General features: G+C 51.5%; 1 protein-coding gene across 3 annotated transcripts in view; it reads left to right on the top strand.

Annotated features, from left to right (window-relative positions):
* TRIO (trio Rho guanine nucleotide exchange factor) overlaps window positions 1-22,268 on the top strand; it is a 223,969-nt gene extending 201,701 nt beyond the window's left edge. Inside the window, exons 45-56 of one of the 3 annotated variants that reach the window (XM_032861881.1) lie at window positions 328-519; window positions 2,425-2,602; window positions 5,034-5,857; window positions 9,872-10,119; window positions 11,726-11,864; window positions 12,884-12,911; window positions 13,115-13,277; window positions 13,542-13,663; window positions 14,948-15,026; window positions 16,725-16,925; window positions 19,158-19,296; window positions 19,915-22,268. In XM_032861881.1, the coding sequence (XP_032717772.1) occupies window positions 328-519; window positions 2,425-2,602; window positions 5,034-5,857; window positions 9,872-10,119; window positions 11,726-11,864; window positions 12,884-12,911; window positions 13,115-13,277; window positions 13,542-13,663; window positions 14,948-15,026; window positions 16,725-16,925; window positions 19,158-19,296; window positions 19,915-20,463 (2,862 nt within the window). In that variant the 3' untranslated portion in view covers window positions 20,464-22,268. Of the gene's footprint in view, window positions 1-327; window positions 520-2,424; window positions 2,603-5,033; window positions 5,858-6,335; window positions 6,365-9,871; window positions 10,120-11,725; window positions 11,865-12,883; window positions 12,912-13,114; window positions 13,278-13,541; window positions 13,664-14,947; window positions 15,027-16,724; window positions 16,926-19,157; window positions 19,297-19,914 lie in introns of those variants that run through there. The other 2 variants (XM_032861883.1, XM_032861882.1) reach the window with 2 other exon arrangements.
* Window positions 22,269-24,706: the final 2,438 nt, after the last annotated feature.

A 24,706-nucleotide genomic window follows, 5' to 3' on the forward strand; every position in this document is an offset into this window, starting at 1 on the left:
CTAAGGTCCTGCCAGGATGCCAGTGCAGCTGGGCCCAGGGACTGTGCCTCGAGAACCCGTTCCAGTGCAAACTATACACTTTCCACCCACTCTGTCTTTGTTCGTAACTGAGGCCAGAGACTTACACAGAGTTTGGCAAGAATTTTATCTAGATGATTACTCCATCTGGGGCTAAGAACTCATTACAATAAATGAAATTTTTAAGCTCTATAAATTAATAGAAGAAAAACACATTTTGTGGGAACAACAACAACAAAAAAAACAGAACAAAAGATACTTTGACTTAGAATGAAATGTTCTCTCCTTTTCCTTTGCCCCCCCTTTTAGGGTAAAATTGTTGCCCAGGGCAAGCTGCTCTTACAGGACACATTCTTGGTCACAGACCAAGACTCGGGACTTCTGCCTCGCTGTAAAGAGAGGCGAGTTTTCCTCTTTGAGCAGATCGTCATTTTCAGTGAACCACTTGATAAAAAAAAGGGCTTCTCGATGCCAGGATTCCTGTTTAAGAATAGCATCAAGGTAATGTGTAATTGTGCTGATACACATAGCCGTCATACTGATAAACTGTTTCCTTTTCAGTGATGATCTGTCCTGATCTTTTGTTTATTGAATATTTTAAAATTTTCCTAAAACGTTTTAGCACTTTTAAAAGTTCACACCATCCCTGTACTGTCCACATTCTGAAGTGGCTCATGGTTCACACACATCTCTGTGTGACCAGGACGAGAAGACTTTGTCTTGGTTAGTTCCTATGTACCCCTTTCCTAGAACCATGTACAATGTTCAGAGACACAGATTTGGAGTACTGTTGTAAGGCCAAAGCAGAAAGCTTTCCCAGTGTCGTCTTATTCTCCTCCACTCAATGCAGACACACTGAGCGCTCAGTGCTCGGCATGGGGCCGCAGGGGTAAACCAGACAGGCAGTCCACACCCTCGAATAGTTAGTTCTCTGATGAAGGAGAGACACAAGTAACCAGACAAAATAATTGCAGATGGCCTGGAGTCCTATAAATGGGACAAACCAAGGGCCAGATAGAAAAAAAGCAGAGAAGGGGGCTTGAGGTCCCAGCAAACAGTCCCTGGGAGATGCAGTCTGTCTTCCTCCCCTCCCTGCTCCCATCTCCATTCCTGCTCCTCCCACCTCTGCAGCAATGCAGGCCCTGAGCTGAGAAGGGAGACCTGCTTCCCTGTGTTAGGGCCTCCTACCCTGGGCTGCTAGGCTCCCTGTCAGGAACAGGGGCAGGGACCCTCTTAGGCCCTCTGAGCCCTAAGGTCTCAGCACACAGGTGGGACACCACACCATCCCGCTCCCCATGAGGCTTCCATTGGCCCCTACAGCAGCCTTCCTACTTTTTCCTGCTCTGGGCTACAGGAGGCTCTTTTGCCCATCAGAACCTAGGGAGGCACTCAAGCTGGGCTCTACGAACCTTCGGGCCTATTCTATCTCCCACCATCCTCCAGCCCTCCCCCCAGGTTGTCACTATGCACCCTCCATCCTCTGGACATCTTACCTGTTCTTCCAAAAGGCTCCTGACTTCTCCGCTCCACTCCAGCAGCTTAGAAATTCTATGTTCTTGCTTCAGTGAAACTATCCCACGTGCAGTATCACCTATAACTTCATAACACATGTCCTATGAATAGTCAAGGTTTTTAAATAGTGTCATTTTATTCCTGGGGCAGAGAAGGAAGGGATACACAAACTGGCTCATCATAAATGCATTTGAAATCAGGTAATTTCCAGGCCCATGTTTCTAGTTAATATTCACATTATTAGTTAATCCCCTCGTCTCTGAGTTTGAAAAGTCATTGAAAAGCTTCAAGATGATGATTTCCCAGGCAGTAAAAATGACAGCTCAACCCAAAACTGGTTGTTTCAACTTTGACATAGGATGAACTTTACATCATTGCACCTGACCAGTGGGAATAAATGTGCTTTGTTTTTATTATAGTAAAATACGCATAAATTCGCCATCTCAACCATCTGTCCGTGTGCAGCTCGGTGGCATTACACACATTCACACTGCTGTGCAGCCATCCCCTCATCCACCTCCGAACTCTCCTTACCTGCAAAACCAAAATTCTGTGCTCTTGAAACAACCACTCCCCATTCGCCCTCCCACCAGCCCCTGGCACCCACTGTTCCACTCTCTGGTTCTGTGACTTTGACCCCTCAAAGTCTTATTTCATCTATAAGAAATCCTAACACTATTTGTCTTCCTGGGACTGGCTTATTTCACAAAGCATGACATCCTCAAGGTTCATCCACGCTGTAGCATATGTCAGCCTGTGCTTCCTTTTTAAGGCTGAGTAATACCCCTTCCCTCATTCCAGAGACCACATTTTCTTTATCCATCAATCAATCAACGCACACTTGTGTTACGTTCACCTTTTGGCCATTATGAATAATGCTTTACTCTTTTTAAGGTGAGTTGCCTTTGCCTGGAGGAAAATGTGGAAAACGATCCGTGTAAATTTGCTCTGACATCGAGGACGGGTGGTGTGGTGGAGACCTTCATTTTACATTCATCCAGTCCAAGTGTCCGGCAAACTTGGATCCATGAAATCAACCAAATTTTAGAAAACCAGCGCAATTTTTTAAATGGTAATGTATGTTTTGTTACTGGGTGGGTGTTTTGTTGGAGGTACACATTTCTGTTTCTCTTCTCTCTCCTGCTGCGTCCTGCTCATGATGACCAGACAGAGTTAGCCCAGACTGTGTTTCAGGCTCTGTCCTAATAAGCACTTGTGTGTTACTTCAGTTCCTTTTCACAACGACCCCTGGTGGCAAGTACCGGTTGTTAGCCCATTTTACAGATGAGGAAGCTGAGGCACTGGCTAGGTCAGTAAGTTACTTAAAGTCCCACAAATTTTTTGTGGCAGAGTCAAGGTTCCCAGCAGGCCCTTGCCCTGGGCACGTGTCAGGCACGTGTCCACACGGCCTCTCGCACCATATGTGCCCTGGAGCCCTGTCCTGGGAAGGGAGTGCTTGAGAAAGACTGAGGCAGCAGACAGAAGTAGACACGGATATTGTAGACCTTCTCCAGTGCACCTCTGAAACTTGCTTTTGCTTGCATTGCTTTTTCATACCTCCCACCTCCCGTTAGAAAACAAGACCTGTAGTTTTCCTTCCCAGCTTCCACGACATGCGTGATGACAGGAAGCTGCAAAGCACCTTAGGGGCTGTGTTTTCTCTGTAGGAGGGTGACCGTACTGACCTTACGGTTTAGATAACTCCTCTGACTCGTTCTGTGGGTGACCTGCAACTGCCTCCTGCTTCCCTTGTTGATGGCCGACTCTGACTCTGCATCTAACTGGGCCATCACTGATGAGCTCTGAGAATTTGGCCGGAAACTAGATAACTCATTTAATGCCTTCTCTTTGTCCCTTTTCTCCATGTCCGTGTTCTCTGTCTGTGCCCCAGTCCAACAGGATGTTGTCATTTCTTTGTCACCCTAAAACCACCTTCACACCTGCATGATGTTCAAGAGTCACAAACACAGGCATTCACTGCAAAATCAAGGGCAAGGCAGGTTGGGACAAGGCGCGGCCAGCTGCCTGGTAGTTAAGCAAGACTGATCAATTTTTACACCTGTGGTTGGCTACATGGGGCTCGTGGGGGTTCGGGGACCATCCCTGTGAATGTAGGAAAAAGTTGTGCCATGACAGCCAGTGCAGGCTGCAGTGACGCGTTGCATGGTCATCCATAGCAGGCGGGCGTTGGGAGGGCTCGGTCAACTTTTATGTCTTGAAAATAAAATGAACTGCCTCCCAAACTGGAAGCCAGAGTATTGCAGGCTGCGAAACTGTACTAGATGCCCTCAGTCTACGGGAAGGACCGATTCCAGAGGATGGAGCACCGTCAGGAATGGCCTGGGAGCTCTGGACATGTGACACTCTTCCCTCTCGCCCCTTGTTCCAGTAAGAGGCCATGGCCAGGACAGACTTAGTAAAATGTCACTGGGCTACAAAATGCTTATTCCCACCTGCCTGATGCCTCCCAGGCAGGAAGGGGTTCTGCCTAATTGCTTTATTTCTCAGAGGTTTTAACGCTTCGAAAGTTTGTGTTCATACCTCCCCATATCTTTTTTTTTTTTTTTAAAGATTTTATTTATTTATTTGACAGAGAGAGATCACAAGCAGGCAGAGAGGCAGGCAGAGAGAGAGGAGGAAGCAGGCTCCCTGCTGAGCAGAGAGCCCGATGCGGGGCTCGATCCCAGGATTCTGAGATCATGACCTGAGCCGAAGGCAGCGGCTTAACCCACTGAGCCACCCAGGCGCCCCATATCTCCCCATATCTTATTCGGCACGTTCCCTTCAGTTTCCTGCGGATAAGCCGTACAAACTCAATTGCCGGAGGGGGAGATGGGACAGCTCCACGACCCGCGGGGGTCTCTGTGGAGCTCTTTACCATCCCTTGTCTCTTGTGCCAAATCTGCAAAGCAGAGGTGTCCCTAACGCTGCCATCCTGCGAGCCTGCAGGGAAACCAAGGGATTCCTCAGCTCCCAGCCGGGTTCTTCTTTTCCTGACCTCTCGGGTTTAAAGAAGACCTTTATGGCAGCTGGGCTGAATGTTCCCACTCTGTGGGAGCCGCTGCCGTCTGCGATTCTCCCACACAGGCAGCTGGCCTCCTCCACTTGGCAGGGATGCAGGAACTCTGCTCGCTGCTCCCAGGCTGTCCCAGTCAGCGCCACGCTAGTCCTCACACACTTGGTGCTTCCTCGGCCTTCTCGGCTGCAGCCACTCACAAAGGCGCACCTCCCATACACGTAAGCTGTTCATCGACAGACGAGAGGCGTTTAAGACCTTTGCCTTTACTGATGGATGGTGTCTGTCCGCTGCTTCCAGCATGGGTGGGAGCTTAAAGGTCATCATGGTTGGAAGGCTTGGGGATGAGCCCCCACTTGCCTGGGGAAGGGGGCATTCAGGACCAGAATACCGTTTCCGTGAGATCCCGTGCCTTTCTCCTTTGCCCCTGAGGATGTTTTGCTTGGTTCCCTGACAATCTTTTCTCTGTGTCTCTCTTGCTTTACAGCCTTGACATCACCCATCGAGTATCAGAGGAACCACAGCGGGAGCGGGGGTGGCGGTGGTGGGGGCAGCAGCGGGGGCAGCAGCGGCGGCGGGGCCCCAGGCGCCGGAGGCGGCAACCCCAGCACTGGCCCCGGCAGCTGCAGCGGCCTCCCCAGCTCGAGCAGGAGCAGACCCTCCCGGATCCCCCAGCCTGTCCGACACCACTCCCCCGTGCTGGTCTCCTCTGCAGCCTCGAGCCAGGCAGAGGCAGACAAGATGTCAGGTATGTCCACTCCCGGCCCTGCACCGCCCCTTCCCGGCAGCAGCCCTGCCCCGGAGGCCGGCCCTGGCCAGCCCGGCAGGCACGCTCCGGGAGAGCCTGAAGGCCCCCAGCAAGATTCCGAGCACATCCCCAAGATGAAGGTGATTGAGAGCCCCAGGAAGTCCTCAGGGAGTGCCGCCGGCGCCAGCCGCGATGCGGACGCCAAGGAGGCACGGGCCAACCAGGAGGACAGCCGCTCGAGGAGCAGCCTGGGCTCACTGCCCCTAGGAAAGCCCAGGCCCGGGGCCGTCTCGCCTCTGAACTCGCCTGTGGCCACCGCGTTCCCTTCTCCGATTGGCAAGGAGCCCTTTCCCCCCAGCAGCCCCCTGCAGAAGGGGGGCTCCTTCTGGAGTTCCATCCCTGCATCCCCCGCCAGCCGGCCGGGCTCCTTCACCTTCCCGGGGGACAGTGACTCCCTCCAGCGGCAGGCACAACGCCACACGGCCCCCGGCAAGGACACGGACCGCATGAGCACGTGCTCCTCGGCCAGCGAGCAGTCCGTGCAGTCCACCCAGAGCAACGGGGTAAGAACGCCCGGCAGCCTGCGCCCGCCCGCCCCACTGCCTCTGTCCCGCCAGCTCTTCTAAACCTCCCCGTGGCCGCTGCTCTCCTCCTACTAACTCCTGGCCCTCCGGCCGGCACCGTCTGCAATGGTCAGCTCTCCGCCCGGAGCCTGCGGACCAGCCGCCTTCTAACCCCTCCTGCCGCGGGAACAGCGCTGCTCTCGTCTCTACTAACTCGCTCCTTGCTTTGTGTGTGTCTCCTTAATCCGGGAAGCCAGACCGGTAACCTTCTGAACACAACACCTGTGCGTCTTTCACGCTCTCTGACCAGCAGAATATCTTGGAACTTCCTTTTTACCCCTGCTTTCCTCACACACGTTTTTTTTAGAGGGGTCAGTGTCCCTGCTGTTTACTTCCTATTTAAATTGGAATCTGTACACTTCAAGCTTTCTGCTCATGGCTTGGTTGTGCTCTTTTATGCCTTAAATTATCTTTGCAGCATTTTTGACTCCTCTGCTGAAAAAAAATCCCTCAAGAAAACTTCCAACAGCAACTCACAGCAAACTATAGCAGACAAAATGGGGGAAAGGAATCTCTCCAGTGGAAATACTTGCTTCCCCCAACTTTCACTCTGGAAGAGACTGCTTGCTGTAGGGCCTCTGGAGCCCGGGCTCCTGCCAGCGGTTGCGACCATCCTGCCTTCTGCCCAGCAGGGGGCGCGCTGCGGGCGCTCTGGGCTTCCTCGCCCTCCTCTTGCCCACACCTATGTTGTGTCCTCAAGCAGAAAGGTTGCTGTGGTGGGTTTCTCCCCCATTTTGTGGCTTCCTCACTATCCTACCCAGCTGTTTTCCTACACGGCAGATGGCCTGACCTCTAACACTTTTCCTAAAGGCATGCGTGAGAGAATAGAACTGTTCCAACGAGTGTATGTTTGATCGCTTTATAAATTTTTAAATACATTTCCCTAAAAGGGTCTGTGTCTCTCTTTATGAAAACAAATCTAGCTTTTGCATGTCTCTCTAATTCTTTTCTGGACTTCTGTTAATGCCCTGTTTGGGTTGACGTGGCCTTCTCTTTTCTTCCTATTTGTTACATATTTTGTTAAACTCAATCTTTATATTTAATTGAGGAAGAAATTAGGAAATGGGTCTTGGTACACTTATTTGCCCTTGACTTTTATTTGCTAGAATAAGTGGTCCAGGCAGGCGTCTGCTGCAGTGGCTGTGACCCGTGTCGTCTTTGTGGGTGCCTTACAATGACCTGGCAGGGTAGCCTGGCCCCCAGTTGGGTCTGAAATGCTAGGAAAGTGGGTGAGTTCCTTCAGCCAGAGGAAAAGAGGCAGAGGTCCGCAGGGACGCCATGCCTGTCCACATCCTGCTGAATACTCGGGAGGCAGGCATGGCCTTACAGCTGAGACCCCTGCAGATTGCGGAATTAGGCTGGGGAACAGCTCCCAAGCTACTCCTCACCTGGACACTCCCCTCCCTCGGATGAGGAGCGCTCAGAGTCTGTGCTTCAGAATGAATCTCAGCTGCTCCGACTCAGATGCCACGCTGGTCCCCGGGTCGCCTGAGAGCACACACAACTCACCGTCACCACCCGGCTCCCTTCCAGGATGCCCTGAGACAGAGGCACAGTCACAGGTGCCGTATGTTTCAGCTTTAGGCTGCAAAAGTTGCTTCTCACTTTTTCTTAGGTGGTAGGTAACCTGGAAAGGGAGATTGCCAGTGTTTTTGATGAGTCAGAGTGCCTTACGGAAATGCCCTGGAAGGCCAGGAAGACCACTAGGGGCCTAAATGGGGATGTGAACATGTCCTCTAGGACTCTTACATGTTCTGGTTAAAAGCAACTGTCGCCCTGCCCCATTTCTACCCAGTTCGGTCATCTTATCCTCCTAGTGGGTCAGCAGTGACCACCTTCCTTCTTGGCTACTTCCACGGAGCTGTCTGCAGTCACAGCCGAGCAGCTGTGCCCAGCCCATGGCCTGGGTTCATCTTGCTCCTTTCATGGGCACCTTCTGGAAAGTTCTGCTGAGAGCAGAAGTGGAGTGGATGAGGACCAACCCACATGGTGACTATGCCAGCCCCCAAATGTGGATGCACAATCTGTCTGCACCTGCCCACCTGGCAGCGGTAGAAGTGCACCCCTGCCTTCGTCTCCGAGGCCAGATGGCCCACGCACATGCCCAACCCCCCGTTCTGTAAGGGGGTGATAATTGTGCCAGCCGGGAAGGTGGCTTCGACAACTAAGGGAGACAGATTTTAAATGCCTGATACTTAGCTTGGCGCCTAGGGGTTGTTCAGAAAATACTGATAGCAATTATTATTGTGGCAAAATTATGAGAGAGCTTGGGATGCTCTGTGGCCAAAAGCAGCTGTGCCACATAAGTTGCTTTTTGTTTGCATTTTCCAGCCAATTTGGCTTTGTGATCTAGAAACTATTGGGTGTTGCTATATAAGTCAGAATAAAGTACATGCTAAAAGAATAAAATGGCATAAGTGAATGTGCACAGGCCGTAGCCTAACGTGGACAGCATGGGGACCCACGAGAAGTAGGAATCTGCAACAGACTCCCAGCTGAGACAGAACCAGAGCTTGGCACTCTGCTGCGTTGGGGCCAGAGTCCTAGCTCCGCACCCCAGAATCCTCCGCACACTGGCTTGTTAACGGCGGCCCACCCGTCTGCTCCCGCGCATCTTAACACCAGCTCAGTAGCCCAGGACTGACAGGCACGTGGCAGGGTTGGCTGACGGTTGCAACCATGCCACCTGGGAGCTTCCCCGGGCACCCAAGAGCCCAGCAGAGGCTAGCATCCTCGGAGCCCGGGGGACCCGCAAGCAGTCAGACGACATCATTGGTGGGAGCCTCTGAGGACAAGCTCTACCAGGAGCAGGGCACGACGCCCTTTCCCGCGCCCCACCTGTTGATAGGGGGCATTGAGCAAGATGTAGCTCAGGATGTGCCCGTGGTGTCAGCTTCCTCCTCCTCCCCTGGAACAAAAGGGTCACTTGGTACATGACAGCTGGGGACAAATACTGCCATTTGCCATTTGTGTTTCTTCTACTCAGCAGCTGACACCACTCAGCTTGTGGGCCTAGGTAGGTGGCCTTAAGAAACGATCTGTGTTTTACTCTTGCCGTCTTGCCTCATTGAGTCGCTGAATATGTACTGCGTGTCTGCTACGTGTCCGTCACTGTGGTGGACCTTAGAGACACGGTGAACCAAGATACTGGGCCCCGCTAGGACTCCAGAAGAGAATAGGTTTTCTCATGCCAAAGGCTGTTCCCGGAGCTTGAGTCATGGGGCCTGCGGTGTCCACAGCTGCTCTGCAATGCTGTGTAATCTTTGTGTTCCCGTGGCAACAGCACCTTCGGGACAGTTGAGTTGTGCAAGTTCAGGGCCGCTCACTGAGGGCCACATACGGCAGGCAGAGTGACTATCCATGAGAGCAGAACAGCGCTGATTCCCTTTTCAGGTGTTCTTCATTCTTTTCAAAGGAGAAAGAGGTAAAAGTGATGAGGCCTGTCAGCAGCTTGTCAGGATCCTCGGACATGCGTTCTCGGGGAATGTTTTCTCTGGCAGACTTGGGGTCGCTCCATCATTTGCTGAGTCAGTGAGCTGAGGAGCTACTCTCCGTGGCCTTTGAACGTAATAATACTTTTTAAAATGAGCCTGGTAGTCCCAGTGACAAGGCAGCATGGCATCCACAGGAGGACTGAGCCATTCCTTGGAGGGTGCAAGGAAGATGGGATTAAGACAGTAGATGAAGCTCCCAAAAGCAAAGGGTCATCATTGCGGTGATTGAATCTAGATTGTTGTTTGCGTTGCTTTCTAGAGAAATCCTGATTTTTCATTACCCAAAAAGAGGCACAAAGATAACTAAAGAGCGCATGGAGAGGAGGGCAGGTGCCTCGTGTCTGTCTGGTGAGCCCCGCTCTGGGTCGTCACACTGCGGCGCGCGCTGACAAGCGAGTTCATGACCTCAGATCTCGTTTCAGTTCCCCTCTGCCTCTTGTTTTGGTCTTTCCCGCTCCAGAGTGAAAGTAGCAGCAGTAGCAACATCTCCACCATGTTGGTGACACACGATTACACGGCAGTGAAGGAGGATGAGATAAACGTCTATCAAGGAGAGGTCGTTCAAATTCTGGCCAGCAATCAACAGAACATGTTTCTGGTGTTCCGAGCCGCCACTGACCAGTGCCCCGCAGCCGAGGGCTGGATTCCAGGCTTCGTCCTGGGGCATACCAGTGCAGTCATCATGGAGAACCCCGATGGGACTCTCAAGTGAGTCCCGGGCAGGCCAGCCAAGGGCCGAGGGGCCTGCGCGCGAGGGAGGCCTAGAGGCCCTGGGAGGCGGGAGGTCCAGCGAGAGAGCAGCAGCGTCGTCTGTCGGGGCGAGTTCATCTCTGCGCACAGTGTGGAGCCCCTGAGTGAGGACGGGGTGGCCCTTCATCTCTCAGACTTGTTCTGACAGGCTCTTTTAATACCCTCCATTTGCAGACAGACAGCCTTTTTAAGCTACTGGGGTATTTACAATAGTACTATAGTCTCCGAAGGTCTCGGGCTGGGGATGAGGATTCCCCAAGGACCTCTGACTCCTTAGCCGGCTATGCCAAGGGCGCAGCCGGGCAGACGCTCATTCCGGGAGCTGCCGGTGAACATCTGTGTGGTGCCATCACCATCACGCCTCACCTCTTCCAGAAGGTTCATTCAGTTAAGAAATGACCAGTTTTGCTGTATTAAATTTTGTTTTGTTTTGTTTGTTTTTAAAGATTTTATTTATTTATTTGACACAGAGAGAGAGATCACAAGTAGGCAGAGCAGCAGGCAGAGATAGAGGGGGAAGCCGGCTTCCTGCGGAGCAGAGAGCCCGATTGTTTTGGTTTTTAAAGAAAACTGAATTCAGGTGCTGGTTTAAAACCCTGCCCTTCCCTGAATCTATTTGACCTGTGGTAGGGATCAGCCCAAACCAGTAGACCCAAAGGCAGTGTGGCAGTGGTCGTGCTCCTCTACAAGCATGGAGGACCCTTGTCTGGGTTCGCAGCTCAGGCTGGTCCGCATCCCAGCACCACCCTGCACCTCCGGGTTTGGACCTTACAGTCCCACAGGGAAGGGGCCTTGAGTTCAGGCTACAGAGAGCCTCTCCTCAATCCCCTTGTCCTGTTTCTCCTTGATAGGCATGTTTTATTCTAGCACATTGTTCAAGATTCCTGTTTTGTACTTTGTTTTATCAAAGAGTGTTTTTGGGCCTTATATTAGGGTTCTCCAGAGAGAACCAATAGGAGAGTAGGAGAGAGAGATTGTGTGTGTGTGTGTGTGTGTGTGTGTGTGTGTGTGTGTGTGTGTGTATGTGTTCCAGGGAGGAAGCAGGCAATGTAAGGAATTGGCTCACACAGTTATGGAGACTAGGAAGTCGGAATCTGCAGTGAGGGCCGTGGGCTGGGGACCCATTCTGCTGGAGAATTCCCTCGTGCTCAGGGAAGCCCATCTATTTGTTCTACTCAAACCTTCAGTTGATTGGAGGGGGCTTCCAGTGTTGTGGAGGGCAGTGTGTTTTACTCTACCAATTAAAATGTTAATCTCATCCAGAAACACCCAGAACAATGTTTGATCACATTTCTGGGCACCCAATAGCCCAGTTAAGTTGATACATAAAATTGACCATTACCAGCACTTTGGTATTTTTAATCCTCAAAAGTGAAGAGCTACTTTCCCTTCTGATGGTTGAGACCCACAGGCGGGTTTCCCTCAGCGGAGCTCACTGGTGCCAGGGAGCCTCAGTCACCCCAAATCCTTAAGTGGGCTACTCAGCTTTTCTCTAAGGCTTTCAGGAATCGCTTGCTGAACACTGGAAAGATGTAACACTACCAACATGTTATTTTCCCCCTAGGAAGTCAACATCTTGGCACACAGCACTCCGTTTAAGGAAAAAATCTGAGAAAAAAGATAAAGACGGCAAGCGGGAAGGCAAGTTGGAGAACGGTTATCGGAAGTCGCGGGAGGGGCTCAGCAACAAGGTATCTGTGAAGGTGCGTATGAGCATCTCCAAGAGCCTTGGCCATCCCTGCGGGTAAGCGGCAGGACTGGTGGCAGCCCAGAAGCCTGCCTCATTCATTGCTGGGGCAGCGGCGGGGTTGGTGGCAGCCTAGGAGCCTGCCTCATTCATTCCTGGGGCAGTGGCAGGGCTGGTGACGGCCAGGAGCTTGCATCATTCATTCCCAGGGCAAGGCTGGTGATGGCCCAGGAGCCTACATCATTCATTCCCGAGGCAGTGGCTGGGCTAGTGGCGGCCCAGGAGGAGTCGTGGGCCTGGCACCTGGCCTCACTTGCCGCCATCTGCCTCCCACCATCACCGCCCGCTGCCCTGTCGGCAGCTCCCGCTTTGTAGAGGGCTGGCGGGGACCGTGCTCCCGGCACAGGTGCGCATGCGCGTTTCCAGTCGCCGGGTACCTGCGTCGCTGACCAGTGCACATGTAGCTTACGAAGAACGCTGCCAGCAGCTCTGGTGATGCAGAGCCAGGTTCTCCCAAGTATACAGTGTGAAGCAGCCGTGGCACTGACTTCCCCAGTTGCCCGCTGCGCACTGCCGGGAAGTGACTGGAGGCTGGACACCCAGGCTCACTGGCTTTAGCACATTTCCTTGGTGCTTGCTTCGGTCAGCTTTATTCCCGTCAGACTGCCTTAAACCTAGCTGGGGGGTGGTTGCTTGCACAACCCTAAAGGGAATACAAGGGCTCAGGTCAGGGCACTGGCCACTCTTCAGAAGGGGCCCAGGGACCAGCCGAACCCGGCCCACTCGATGAGGAAAATGGACATTTCTGAGTTCAAGAGGCTCTTTTGTGTTTGTGGGTAGCAAAACAAAAATTCGCTGAAATTTGTATGACATGAGGCTTTTTGAGAGCGCTTAAAGGCAGTGAAAATGTGCTCTGTTTTGAGACCCACATAAGTCAAGTTGTATTCCTGTTCATCTGTAGCCTGGGAATTAAAGTAACATATCTCAAAGCAGTTCATGTTTCTGGCCAACATCCATGTGCTCTTTCCTTTTCAGCTTCTCAACCCCAATTACATATATGACGGTGAGTTCTGTTATCTTATTCCTCTGCTTTTGCGTAGTGTAGGTTCTATGGGGCATGTTGTAGAACACTGGCGCATAACCTGGGGAGCAGATTTTCTGGGGTACTAGGGCATGGGCGACAACTCGTTCTCATTCTTGTTGGGATTGGTGGGTGTGGGAAGGGAGCCAAGGATGACAGGTGTCAGTGACTCCTTTCTCTGGCAGTTCCCCCAGAATTCGTCATTCCCTTGAGTGAGGTCACGTGTGAGACAGGAGAGACCGTTGTTCTTAGATGTCGAGTTTGTGGCCGCCCCAAGGCCTCGATCACCTGGAAGGGCCCTGAACACAACACCTTGAACAACGATGGTCACTACAGCATCTCCTACAGGTGAGGGTGGATCTCGCTGGCAGTGAGCATGACCTCCGTCCACTGTGACCACCACATATCCACCCCTCACTTGCCCTCTGTACCCTGACGCTGCCCACAAGGGAGCATTTCATGCCGGAGTGTGCAAAAAAATTAAAATTCCACTGAAATTCCTTGTCAGTATTCCTCTGTCATTTTCTGTGACCCCAAAGGAGAGAGGGTAGGGATGGTCACTGGGGGAGCTGTACCTTTGTGACTCACAGTGTGTTGTTCTCTGTGTGGCAGTGACTTGGGAGAGGCCACTCTGAAGATCATTGGCGTGACCACAGAAGATGATGGCATCTATACATGCATCGCTGTGAACGACATGGGTTCAGCCTCATCCTCAGCCAGTCTGAGGGTGCTGGGTAAGCGACACCCCTGAGCCAGGGGCACACATCTTCCCAGACTTTCAGGTCCAGAAACCCCACCCCTGCGCAAACACACTCAAGAGGGCTGAAATATTGGCAGTAAGTCACTTGTGGGACCTTCCCAATGAGAGCTGCAAGTGGCAGACCCCAATGTCTAGGGTGTCTCGGGGAGGTACACGGTGCAGGCCACTGACTGCAGGCCCTGGGCATCCGAGCAGCCGGTGCCATCCTCCAGGTTGGAACATGGTGTGTTCCATCTCACAGTGCTCAAAACACATTCTCGTATCTGACTTCTCTTTTACGTAGTTGCTCAGTTGACACTTTGGCTCTGAGGGAATGTCCTATAAGTTGGTTTCTCGCAGACTGTGGAAGGAGAGGAAGGAGCATGGCTGAGGCCTGTGCAGACTCTGTGCCTCACTGAGACCTAACAGCATCCCTCCTAGGAGCGCAGGGCAACCACGGTAGGACCCGGTGTCGCTCTGGTCTGAAGCCCTTGCTCTGTCTACAGCCCAGCAAGGCCTTGTTCTCTCTTCTTGGCCGGACCGTGAGCTCCTGGAGGCAGAACCCACATCTCAGGCCCTCTTAAATTCCCACTGGTTGCACTGACCTGGGTACATACTCAGTAGGCGACACGTACCGGTTGGTTTGCAGCTCTGGTTCCACGGAAGCCAGCCGTGTGCTGACATTGCCGTACATCCTTCAGCTGCCCGGCTCTAGGAAACTGCTTCCAAGAGCAAAAATAAGAATCTGACCTAAAAGGTGTATTGAGTCCGGGAGTGCCCTGTGTGTAGACAATGAACAGAACTGGCTTAGCATTTTTATCCCATGTGTCTTCACCCCAGCTATTTTAACCTTATTAAACCAGAGAAAGGAAATCATCTGATTCTTGGATCATGACACAAGGAAGAAAGAGAATCTTGAATTTAAAAGGGAAGAATCGCCAGTGTTTTAATTTGTGAAAGATGTCACAAACTATGCAGGTGATTTTTGCTTTGTAAGAAATCAGTAGCAGAAGCTAAAGGAGCTTAGGAAGGTAGAAGACTCCCACCTTGGAGATGCGAGTGGGAAAATAATGGTAAAGGAAGCGTGTTTATTTCTGTCCCGTGAATCCATCTCTTTTCGTCCTAAGTCCCGGCCTGCAGTGTGTATTCACGCCTCCAGCACAGGTCAGGTGCTCGGTAGCCACGTGTGGCTGCCATATTGGACAGCGCAGGCCTGTAGACTTCTTCCCAGGAAGCGCCACATGACCCAAGTTCAGGGGAGATCATGCTCTTTTTGCAGGTCCAGGGAGTGATGGGATCATGGTGACCTGGAAAGACAACTTTGACTCCTTCTACAGTGAAGTGGCTGAGCTTGGCAGGTATGAAATAAAACCCAGGACCCCTCCCAGGAGAGCAGAGTGTATGACATAACTCTCTGTAAGAGTAGGCTGATAAGATTAGTAGGGAATTTTGCCACCAGTTAGAAGTTACATGAATTATATTTGAAACATAATCTGTAATTGCCTTTTGATATTAAACATTGAGGGAGTAAAGATGTTTTCAGCTTGGGTTCCAAGAGAGAATTAAGGCCTAATGCCATAAGCCGTCTGTTGATGTAATGACTTAACCCTCCTGCTGTGCCTCCAGGACTGTGCTAGCTCTGTCCGGTCCCTGGGGAAGTCAGAGGAGAGTCGCTCAGACCCTTTTTGGTTGACATTTAATTCTCTTGGGGAGTCCCAGTTGAGGAAGGCTTAATGGGATCTTCAGGTTGGAGATGTAGATTGGAGGGGCAGGGTCCTTCCTCCTGCCCAAACAGAGAGAAAGAGGCTGGTTCCCTCCAGAAGGGGCAGCCAGGCCTGGGGCAGTGGCTCAGAAGTGTCCTGGCCCCCAGGCAGGCTCCTTCTGACTTGGCCCTGCTGCCCGTCCACACAGCACTTCTCCACGTGCAGGGTCATGACCCATGTGGTGAGAAGGAGGTCAAAAGCATGCCAGCTGAGCTTGTCTCTTTTAAAAAGCTTTCCAAGAAACTGCCCCAGCAGCAGCCTCCTACAGTCCTGTGGCCACAGTGGCCGTGCGCCTCCGGGTACCTGCTCACCCACTGGTATGTCAGGCTGACACGCCCTCGCTTACCCCTGCTGCACCAGACACACACTTACTATCACTTCTGACACATGTGAATGATTAGGCAGATCTGTTGGTTTCTCCTGGCCTCAGCTGGCTGGGACGCTGGGCCTCTCTCCACATAGACTTCCACACTGGGCTTCCTCACGGAAGCATTTTAATGGCGGAAGCATTTTAAGACAGCAAAAGCAGAAGCTGCAAAGCCTTTTAAGGCCCAGCCTCAGAAATCCGCAACCACACTTCCCCAGCATTGCGTGGGCCTACAAAACCCACCGGCCAGGCCAGATTCAACACCAGAGAAATAGACTGTGCCTCTCTGTGGGAGGATTAGCAAGGTGGTGTGGCCATTTCAGCATTTATTTACAGATTTACCTCTATTCCTTGCTGTCCCCGGTGCTCCCAGAGTCATCATCGGTAGTAAGCTCGGACTCGAGGTCCAGGACCCTATCATCGAGGTCAGGTCAAGGTCTTCTGAGCTTCTTGGGTACGGTTTACTGGGTAGAGCATCAGAGGCCGTGGGCTATCAGTGGGTGACCAGACCCACACACGCATCCCTTCTGAAAGGAGGGGGCATGAGGTGACTGGAGCCACCACGTACAGCTCAAGCTCTTTGACGTGGTAAGGAAGGTTTTCCATGAGAGCAGAGGAGGGGGCTGCCTGGTAAGCCCCATGGTATCACCTCTGCCACTTCCAGAGGTCAGGAGGGCACGTGGCCTGGCCAGGTGCAGGGTGAGGAAATGGAGCCTGCCTCCAGGAAGGAGAAGACACCGTCAGTGGCAGAGGGGCTCGGAGACTGGCAGGCTCCCTCGGGGTCACTGTGAGCCACTGCTCCTCCACGAGTGCCCAGGGAGAGCAGGGCCTGCAGACAGGTCTCCAGTCCATTTAGGTTAGCAGAGTCTTTTCTCTGTGACATACTCAGAGTCCTCTGAAAGTGACCTTCTCAACCTGTTTTCCAGGGGCAGATTCTCTGTCGTTAAAAAATGTGATCAGAAAGGAACCAAACGAGCAGTGGCCACTAAGTTTGTGAACAAGAAGTTGATGAAGCGTGACCAGGTCACCCATGAGCTTGGAATCCTGCAGAACCTCCAGCACCCACTGCTTGTTGGCCTCCTTGATACCTTCGAGACCCCCACCAGTTACGTCCTGGTGTTGGAAATGTGCGTACGCACCCACTGCCCTCCCCTGTTCGTAAGCCTCAGCCTCAGCCTTAAGTGATTTTACTGTTGTTTGTTCTCTGAGACAGAGAGAAATCAGAATTTCAGGATCCATATTTCCTGTAGTGTGTGTGTATGTGCATGTGTGTATGCCTGTCGTCAGAGAACACAGTTCTAGAGCTTTCCAATAATAGTAGAAAGAAGTCCAGTCTTCAGCACATGCTGTTCAAATGAGGGAGCAGTGAGCCTAGCATCAAAACACCTCAGCACCACCCGGGTTCCCAGGCTCCCCGAGGGGCCAGGCCCCTGAAGACTCCTGCCCCTGCAGGAGGCACCACATGGCTCCTGGGGGCCCGGGAGCCTCATGGCTGCTGAGTGGGCTCCCTAAGATCTTGCTCATGTCTGATGCTTCGGGCCTGCAGTCCTGCCCCTCGGAGCTCTGGCCCACTGCAGGACGGTCGGAATGGGAGAGTGCGATGCACCTTGCGCAGAGAACGTCCTTGGGAAAGGGGGTGGGCCTCTGGCCAGAGCAGCCCCCAGTCCCATGGGGCTCCGTGAGCTCAGTGTGCCACCCCGATGAACAGTGCACTCACTGGTCTAAGGAGCGAGTGTGAAAACTGTGACCCAAGAGCTGTGATCCTCAGTTGAGGGCCATTTGCCTCCCCCCAGGGGACATTTGGCCATGTCTGGAGACTTTTGGGGTGTCCCAACTTGGGTTGGGGGTGCCGCTGACATCTAGAGGGTAGAGGTCAGGAGTGCTGCCCAGCATCTTGCAGGGCCCGATGGGCCTGCAGCGGAGAATCACCTTTCCCCGAGCAGGTACCCGGGTTGGGAAGCCCACCCTAGAACATTCTTGCCTCTCTGAAATACCTTGGCATTGAGCTGTGTTTAAATTCTTTTCTGTTCTGGCTGGAGATACTGGCTGTCTGGCAGCTACTGCTCATGTGGGCATTTTTCAAGGAGAACTGTCCTAAAGTCCTTGTCAGAAACCAACGGGACTTCCATTTCTGGCTGAAAATTTTAAGTGTGTTCAGCTGCCGTTTCTTCTTAGTGGAAAACCGAATGGTTTAGTCTCACTGTACTGTTACTAGGATTTCTTTTCATAACCGATTTCTCTCATCCAAGTACTGACCAGGCCCGACCCTGCTTAGCTTCCGAGATCAGACGAGATCGGGCGTGTTCAGGGTGGTATGGCCATAGGCTCGTAACCGATTTCTACCAAATTCTCCTCAGTTCCTCTTTGTTACCCGACAAGTGGCTGATTTTCCGTTTAGTTCCTGTTCCTCAGACAGCGGGCAGCGTAGCCCGGTGTTCAGAGAGCCTGGGGCCAGAGCGCCTCGCTGCAGTGCTGGCCTTCCTGGGCGGCTGCTTGGCCTTGGGAAGGTCGGCATGAGGATCTAGCGAATTGACAGTAAGCGTTTAGTGCCTGGCCCATGGGCAGCGCTGCCGTCAGTGGCTTTCCCTGTCAAAGTCATTGACAGTAGGAAGCCTTTCGAGTCCAGCATGAATCCCTCAGCATCCTTGCTCCCGCTTCAGGGAAACGGGAGCTCTGCGGATGTTTTGATGGAAGGCACAGTTTCAGATCACAGGTCCCAGAACTGGCGGCGGCGAGCTGGGGAAGGGCAGCCCTCCAACCCAGGTCGTGAGTGAGCGGGAGATCGAGAGCAGCGGCAGCAGGTGTTACTTATACGGGGGTGGGGCCGAGGTCACTAACTGGTCACAGCTCCCCTCTGAGTGGTTGTTTCCAGAGGCACCCAGGAAAAGCACAGCGGGAACCTGGGTAAATGTCCAGACTCTGGAGGCGTGCGGGACAGCCTGTCGTGCTGTGGAACACCCAGGCGGCAGCTCCCAATGGCTGTCTTCTCAGCACACCTTGAGGTCTGCCTCTTTGCTTACGTTACCTCATGTGGCCTTCCCTTTGCCGGTCTTAACAAATGACGGAGCGAAGGCTCAGGGAGGTGTGTCACTTTATTCCATCCTACAGCAGGTGCCTGCAGAGCGCCCTTCCTCTCCCCTTCCCCACCACCTCCGAGGGCTGGGCACCCTTGTTCCCCGCTCACATCCATGACGAGGTCGACCAGCGGTCCCACTCGATACGGTCCTGCCCGTAGGCAGAGGTGTGCTGCTGAAGCAACAGCCCGGTCGGATGTTACCAGCGGGCACGGACAAGCTGTTTGTTGCCTCTGAAGTGACCCAGCACCGTGACGAGTGTTGCACACGTTCCTGCCTCCACAGGGCTGACCAGGGGCGTCTCCTGGACTGTGTGGTGCGATGGGGAAACCTCACCGAAGGGAAGATCAGGGCGTATCTGGGGGAGGTTCTGGAAGCCGTCCGATACCTTCACAACTGCAGGATAGCACACCTGGACCTGAAGGTTAGTGGGGCTCCTGGGGCCAAGGCCAGCGTGTCTGACCATGGCCCAGCCACCTGGCTCTCAGGGGCCTCCTCCCAACCTCCCAATGTGTCCACTGCGCCAGGCCAGGAGGCATGGGGGGATGGCGGACCTACAGGAGGAGGTGGGTAGTGGGAACCCTGATAACTAATCTCCATTTTTAGGATTTTGCTCTCAATGATATAAACAGTCAGTAAAGTATAAGATAAACATTTGAGATCTTCACACATTTCATGAGGTTCCAGAAAGTTCCTGTGAGCTTTGTGAGGCTGATGTGGGACTGGGTCAGTGGTAGTGGAGAAAGGAAGGTGACTTTTACTATTAGAGCCAGGAGTGCCAACGAATGCCCAGCTTCCTGAGCCAGCATTCTTCAGCACGGTGCCTTCGTGCTCACTTGCCGGGAGGGCTGTCTGCGAGGAGGGGGTGGCATTCCCTCTGTGTCGTGCCTCCTCCTCCTCCTCGGACTGCACGCTTGGAACCACCTCCCATCTTCCGTGGGATGCTTTCTTCCAGTTGACTTCGTGGATTCCTGGTGCTCATCCCACGTAAGCTTGAGATGGGGATCGATGGAAATGACCATTGTCTTACCCTGTCTTCTAGCCTGAAAACATTCTGGTGGATCAGAGTTTGGCCAAGCCAACGATTAAACTGGCTGATTTTGGAGATGCTGTCCAACTCAACACGACCTACTACATCCACCAGTTACTGGGGAACCCCGAGTTTGCAGCCCCTGAAATCATCCTTGGGAACCCCATCTCCCTGACCTCGGATACATGGAGTGTCGGAGTGCTCACATATGTGCTTCTCAGCGGCGTGTCCCCCTTCCTCGACGACAGCGTGGAGGAGACCTGCCTGAACATTTGCCGACTAGACTTTAGTTTCCCAGAGGACTGCTTTAAAGGAGTGAGCCAGAAGGCCAAGGAGTTCGTGTGTTTCCTCCTGCAAGAGGACCCTGCCAAGCGTCCCTCGGCTGCGCTGGCCCTCCAGGAGCAGTGGCTGCAGGCAGGCCATGGCGGTGGCAAAGGGGCGGGCGTCCTCGACACGTCCAGACTGACTTCCTTCATTGAGCGGCGCAAACACCAGAACGATGTTCGACCTATCCGTAGTGTTAAAAACTTCTTACAGAGCAGGCTTTTGCCTCGAGTTTGACCTATCTTGAAGTTCTTTCTCATTCTCTTTCACCTGCCAGTCAGCTGTTAATTTGAATTTCGAAGAAAACAGACCAACAGGACTGATCAGCTGCCGTATGTTCATCGTGTGACACTGGGCTCCGAGCGAGCTGTGCTCGGGAGCGCCTGGGCCTCGGGAGCACGCAGTGCTGGGGTGGAGGACCTTCTCGCACGCTCTCGTGAGCGGAGACAGCATTGCTGTATCACAGTCTTTTATTCAGGTTTCTGCAAAAAATAAAAAGAAACTTTTTTAAACGAACATGAATAGAATTTTGCAAATTTAACATTTTCCAAGATTTATTCAAGGAAACGAAATGCCTGTGTTCAACCACTGGTGTTCACGAACAAAACAGATGGCGGACCCCTCCGGGGAGGACTCACCCTCGTGGTGGCCGTCCCTGCGGCATCGTCCAGAGCTCGGGGTCCACCTGGCTCTGAGCTTTCCCAGCTGCCGGGTCTGTGTGCGTCTCGCTGGGACGCCAGACTGGGCTCCTGAAATGTGCATTCAACCTCAGACTTTTGCATAAAAATAGAATGAATCGTTCTGCTCTGATGAAATGTAGGCCTTACTTGTATATAAGACTGGTCCTGCCTTCAGTCTGTCCTTTCCCCTCCTGCCTTCCCTCCTGCTCCCTACCCGCTGCCCAGGGCTTCCTCTGGGGGAGGTCAGGGGGCTCTGCCCCTCCACCCAGGACATCAGGTTGGGTCCTGCCCTGAGCCGCAGTAGTCACCTCCCCGTGTTCCCCACCCCTCCAAGCCGTCAGTCAGATTGTTGAGCAGTATACAGTCAGATGAAAATACTGTAAATGCACTCACTGGGGTTTTGGTTTTTTTTTTGTTGTTGTTTTATTTCATATCATGTGCAATGTTGTGGCTTTAACATTTTATGCAACTATTTATGAAGACCTCTGTTGTACCTGTAATAAATATATAGAAAAAGCACATGCTTCGTACAGTGAGCTTTATGGTTTTGTGCGTGTGTCGGGGGTGGGTGGGGGGAGGGGTTGTAGCCCTGTGCCATCAGTTCAAGGAGATTTAACTCTTCGTGAAATTTGTCAGTTTTGAGGACTGTAAAAAGTGATTTCATACTCTGAATATAAAACTGGATAATAGGGTAATGTTTTAAAATTTATTATGCTATTATTCAGAATGCCAAAGTATTATTTTTTTTCCCCAAAATCAGTCTGGACATTTACTACTTTTTAGACTTTTTGACGTTCAACTTTCTGTACAGAAATTGGCTGGATTTTGTGCTTTTGGTAAGAAATAAAAGCCAATTAAGCCCTAGCCACCCTGAGGCCGGCATCTGACGTCGGTGTCATTGGCAGAATTCACGCCACGGTGGGGAGGCCTTGGGACATGCCGTGGGGCTTCTGGGCACACTTGCATTTTTCGGGATGTCCTTTTTCCTTCGTTGTGTGAAATGCACAAAAGAGAGCAGCCGCGTCCCCAGCCGGCCAGACACCAGAGTCTTGAGCCGTAAACTGGCCTAGTTCAGCTCTGCCGCTTCCAGTGTATTTTATTTATTCCTTTGTTGGGTTTTTGTTTGTTTCTTGTAAAATTGTACAGAAACTTTTTAAAAGAAATTGGATTCAAAACTGGATGTGTATTCGTAACCTCACAACGTTTATTTGTGTATTGTTTCTTTTATTCAGTTAAGTTTTTACATTATTTTGCATGTATATTTCTTTGTACAGAGACCTTACATGTTTACACAGTATGATGTGATGTAAATATTTTATTTTGCCATCAGTTATTTTAAAAAATTAAACATATTTGCCTGATTTTTGCGTTAGGCCTTTTATTTAAATTGATCACCATGGAATCGAAAAGAGAGACATCACTGAGGGAGACTGAAAGATTGGCCTCTCCTAGGTCTGGCGGGGAGCTGAAGGGGAGAATGTTCTGGATTGGGAATCCGCTGTACAGAGCCAGAAATGGGAGTTGGTGAGGGGCCTGCAGATTGGTTCCCAGAATCCAGACTCCAAAGACAGTGGTGCGTAAATCAGATTTCATGGGTGTGTGATGGGGCTGCACCTCGTCCTGGTCAGAATCGCTGAGGTCCCCCACTTCTCGATGGACACACGATTCGAGCAAAGGGAAGAGCTGTTGCCTCCTGGCCACAGGAAAGCAACCTAATGTTTAGATGGATGGAAGAACGTGAAGCACTTGGGTTCGAGCGTCCGTGTTCGGAGCAGACCCCCCCAGTGGTGGCTGGCCCTCAGCACCCGCCCCAGGAGCCGCGGGGACCTGGGGCACTTGTAACAGGCTTTATTATTCCTCAGTTCTCTGACATCCTGAAGGTCGGGCAGGTGTGAAAGGACAACGTTTGCGCTGAGGCCCTAAGTCAGGGAGGGCGCGAGAAGCTCACCTGCTCAGAGACCAGTGCCGCCTCGGAGTCTCAGCGCGGCCCGCGGCTCGGGAGGCTCTGGAGGGCCAGAAGCACGAGGTAGGCTCTCCTCCTGCGCGGGGCGAAGGGGAGTGGCCGCCTCACCACAGGGCAGACCTCAGTAGCGAGACTGGGGCAAGTGGGGGTTTTCTTGTCACCGGACACTTGCCAAAGGAAGTCGTTACGCCTATAGGACAAGCCAAGCATTCTCCCAAGTGGAAAATGGCCTGTCGTGATCACTACCTAGATTTTTTTTTCCCCTCAAAAACCATGATGCTTTGTATTCTGCAGGTTAGCATTTATAAATCCGTAAAGCTCAGGGATTCCTTTCAGCTCTAAAGGGAAGAAACGCAGTATTTTAGGAGAACGCATGCTGAGCATTATCTTAAATTCAGGATATCAGACTGTCTTAAACCTCTGGAAGGAGAGATCCTTTCAAATGTACTTTTTTGAGACATGAATTTGTGGTCACTGCCCAAAACAAAAAACAACATTTCCACTATCCCCCGGAGTCCTCATGCCCCTTCCCTGCCAGGGTGATTGCTTTTCTGATTTCAAACGTTCTGAGGTTAGTTTACCTTTGAATTCAGGTAAACACAATCACATAGAATGTACTTTTTAAAATCAAGCTGAGCTTTACCGTGAGATCACCGTAGATGTGCCTGCAGCGACATGAGATGTCCCCTTTCTCTGTTCTCCCCTGTGACAATGTCTTGAGAACATACCACTTGTCACAACCAGGATATTGACATTGATGCAGTCAAGATGCAGGGCGCCCCATCACTGCTGGGATCCCCATAGCCCCTTGGAGCCATGCCCACCCCCTCCTGCCCCTAACCCTCCCTTGATCTCCGTCAGCCACTAATCTGGTCTCCATTTCTGCAATCTTGTCCTTTCAAGAACGTTAAATAAATGGAATCATACAGTCTGTAACATTTTGAGATCGATTTTTTTAGCTGAGCACAGTTCTCTGGAAAATTATCCAGATTGCGGTATATATGAACCATTTTCCTTTTTATTACTGAGTAGTGTTCCGTGGGGTGGATGTACCATAGCTCAGTTGTTCGCCCATGGAAGGATGTCTGGAGTTTTTCTGACTTTTGGTATTACAAACAAAGCTTCTGAGAACAATGGTGTGCAGATTTTTGTATGAACATAAGTCTCTGTTTCTCTGCTGTAAATGTCAGAGAATTGCAAGATCACATGGCAATGACAAATTTCACTTTTTAAGGGTTAGCCAAACTTCTCCAGACTAGCATTTGACATTCCCACCAGCAACGTCTGAGTAATCCAGTTTCTTCAAATCTGCCAGCATTTTGTGTTGTCACTGTTTTTCTATTTAGCCATTCTGACAAGTGTATAGTGATGTTATTGTGGTTTTAAATTTTCTTTCCCTCGTGGTTCATGGTTTGCACATCTTTCCATTTGCTTATATGCCATCTGCTTACCCTGTTCCATAAAACATCCCTTCATGTGTTTTGCCCATTTTTTCATTAAGTGGGTTTTTGTTGTTAGGTTTTAAGAGTTCTTTATACTTTGTCGGAGATGTGGCTTGCAAATATTTTCTCCCATTTCATCTTAACAACAGGAGCTTTCACAGAGAAACATATCTTTATTTCGATGAAATCCTATTTATTAATTCTTTCTTCTGTAGATCAAGCTTTTTGGTGTAAAATCAAAGAACTTTTTTTTTTTTTTTTTTAAATCTAGCCCCAGAGTGAACTTTTTTAACCTAAGGGTTTTTGGGTTTTTTTTTGTTTTTAAGTTTTATATTTTACATTTAAGGCCATGATCCGTTTTGAGTTAATTTTTGTATAAGGTATCAAATTTAGGT

This window comes from Lontra canadensis, unplaced genomic scaffold, assembly GCF_010015895.1.
Source record: "Lontra canadensis isolate GAN:19392208 unplaced genomic scaffold, GSC_riverotter_1.0 scaffold22, whole genome shotgun sequence".
In the NCBI taxonomy this organism is placed as follows: Eukaryota; Metazoa; Chordata; class Mammalia; order Carnivora; family Mustelidae; genus Lontra; species Lontra canadensis.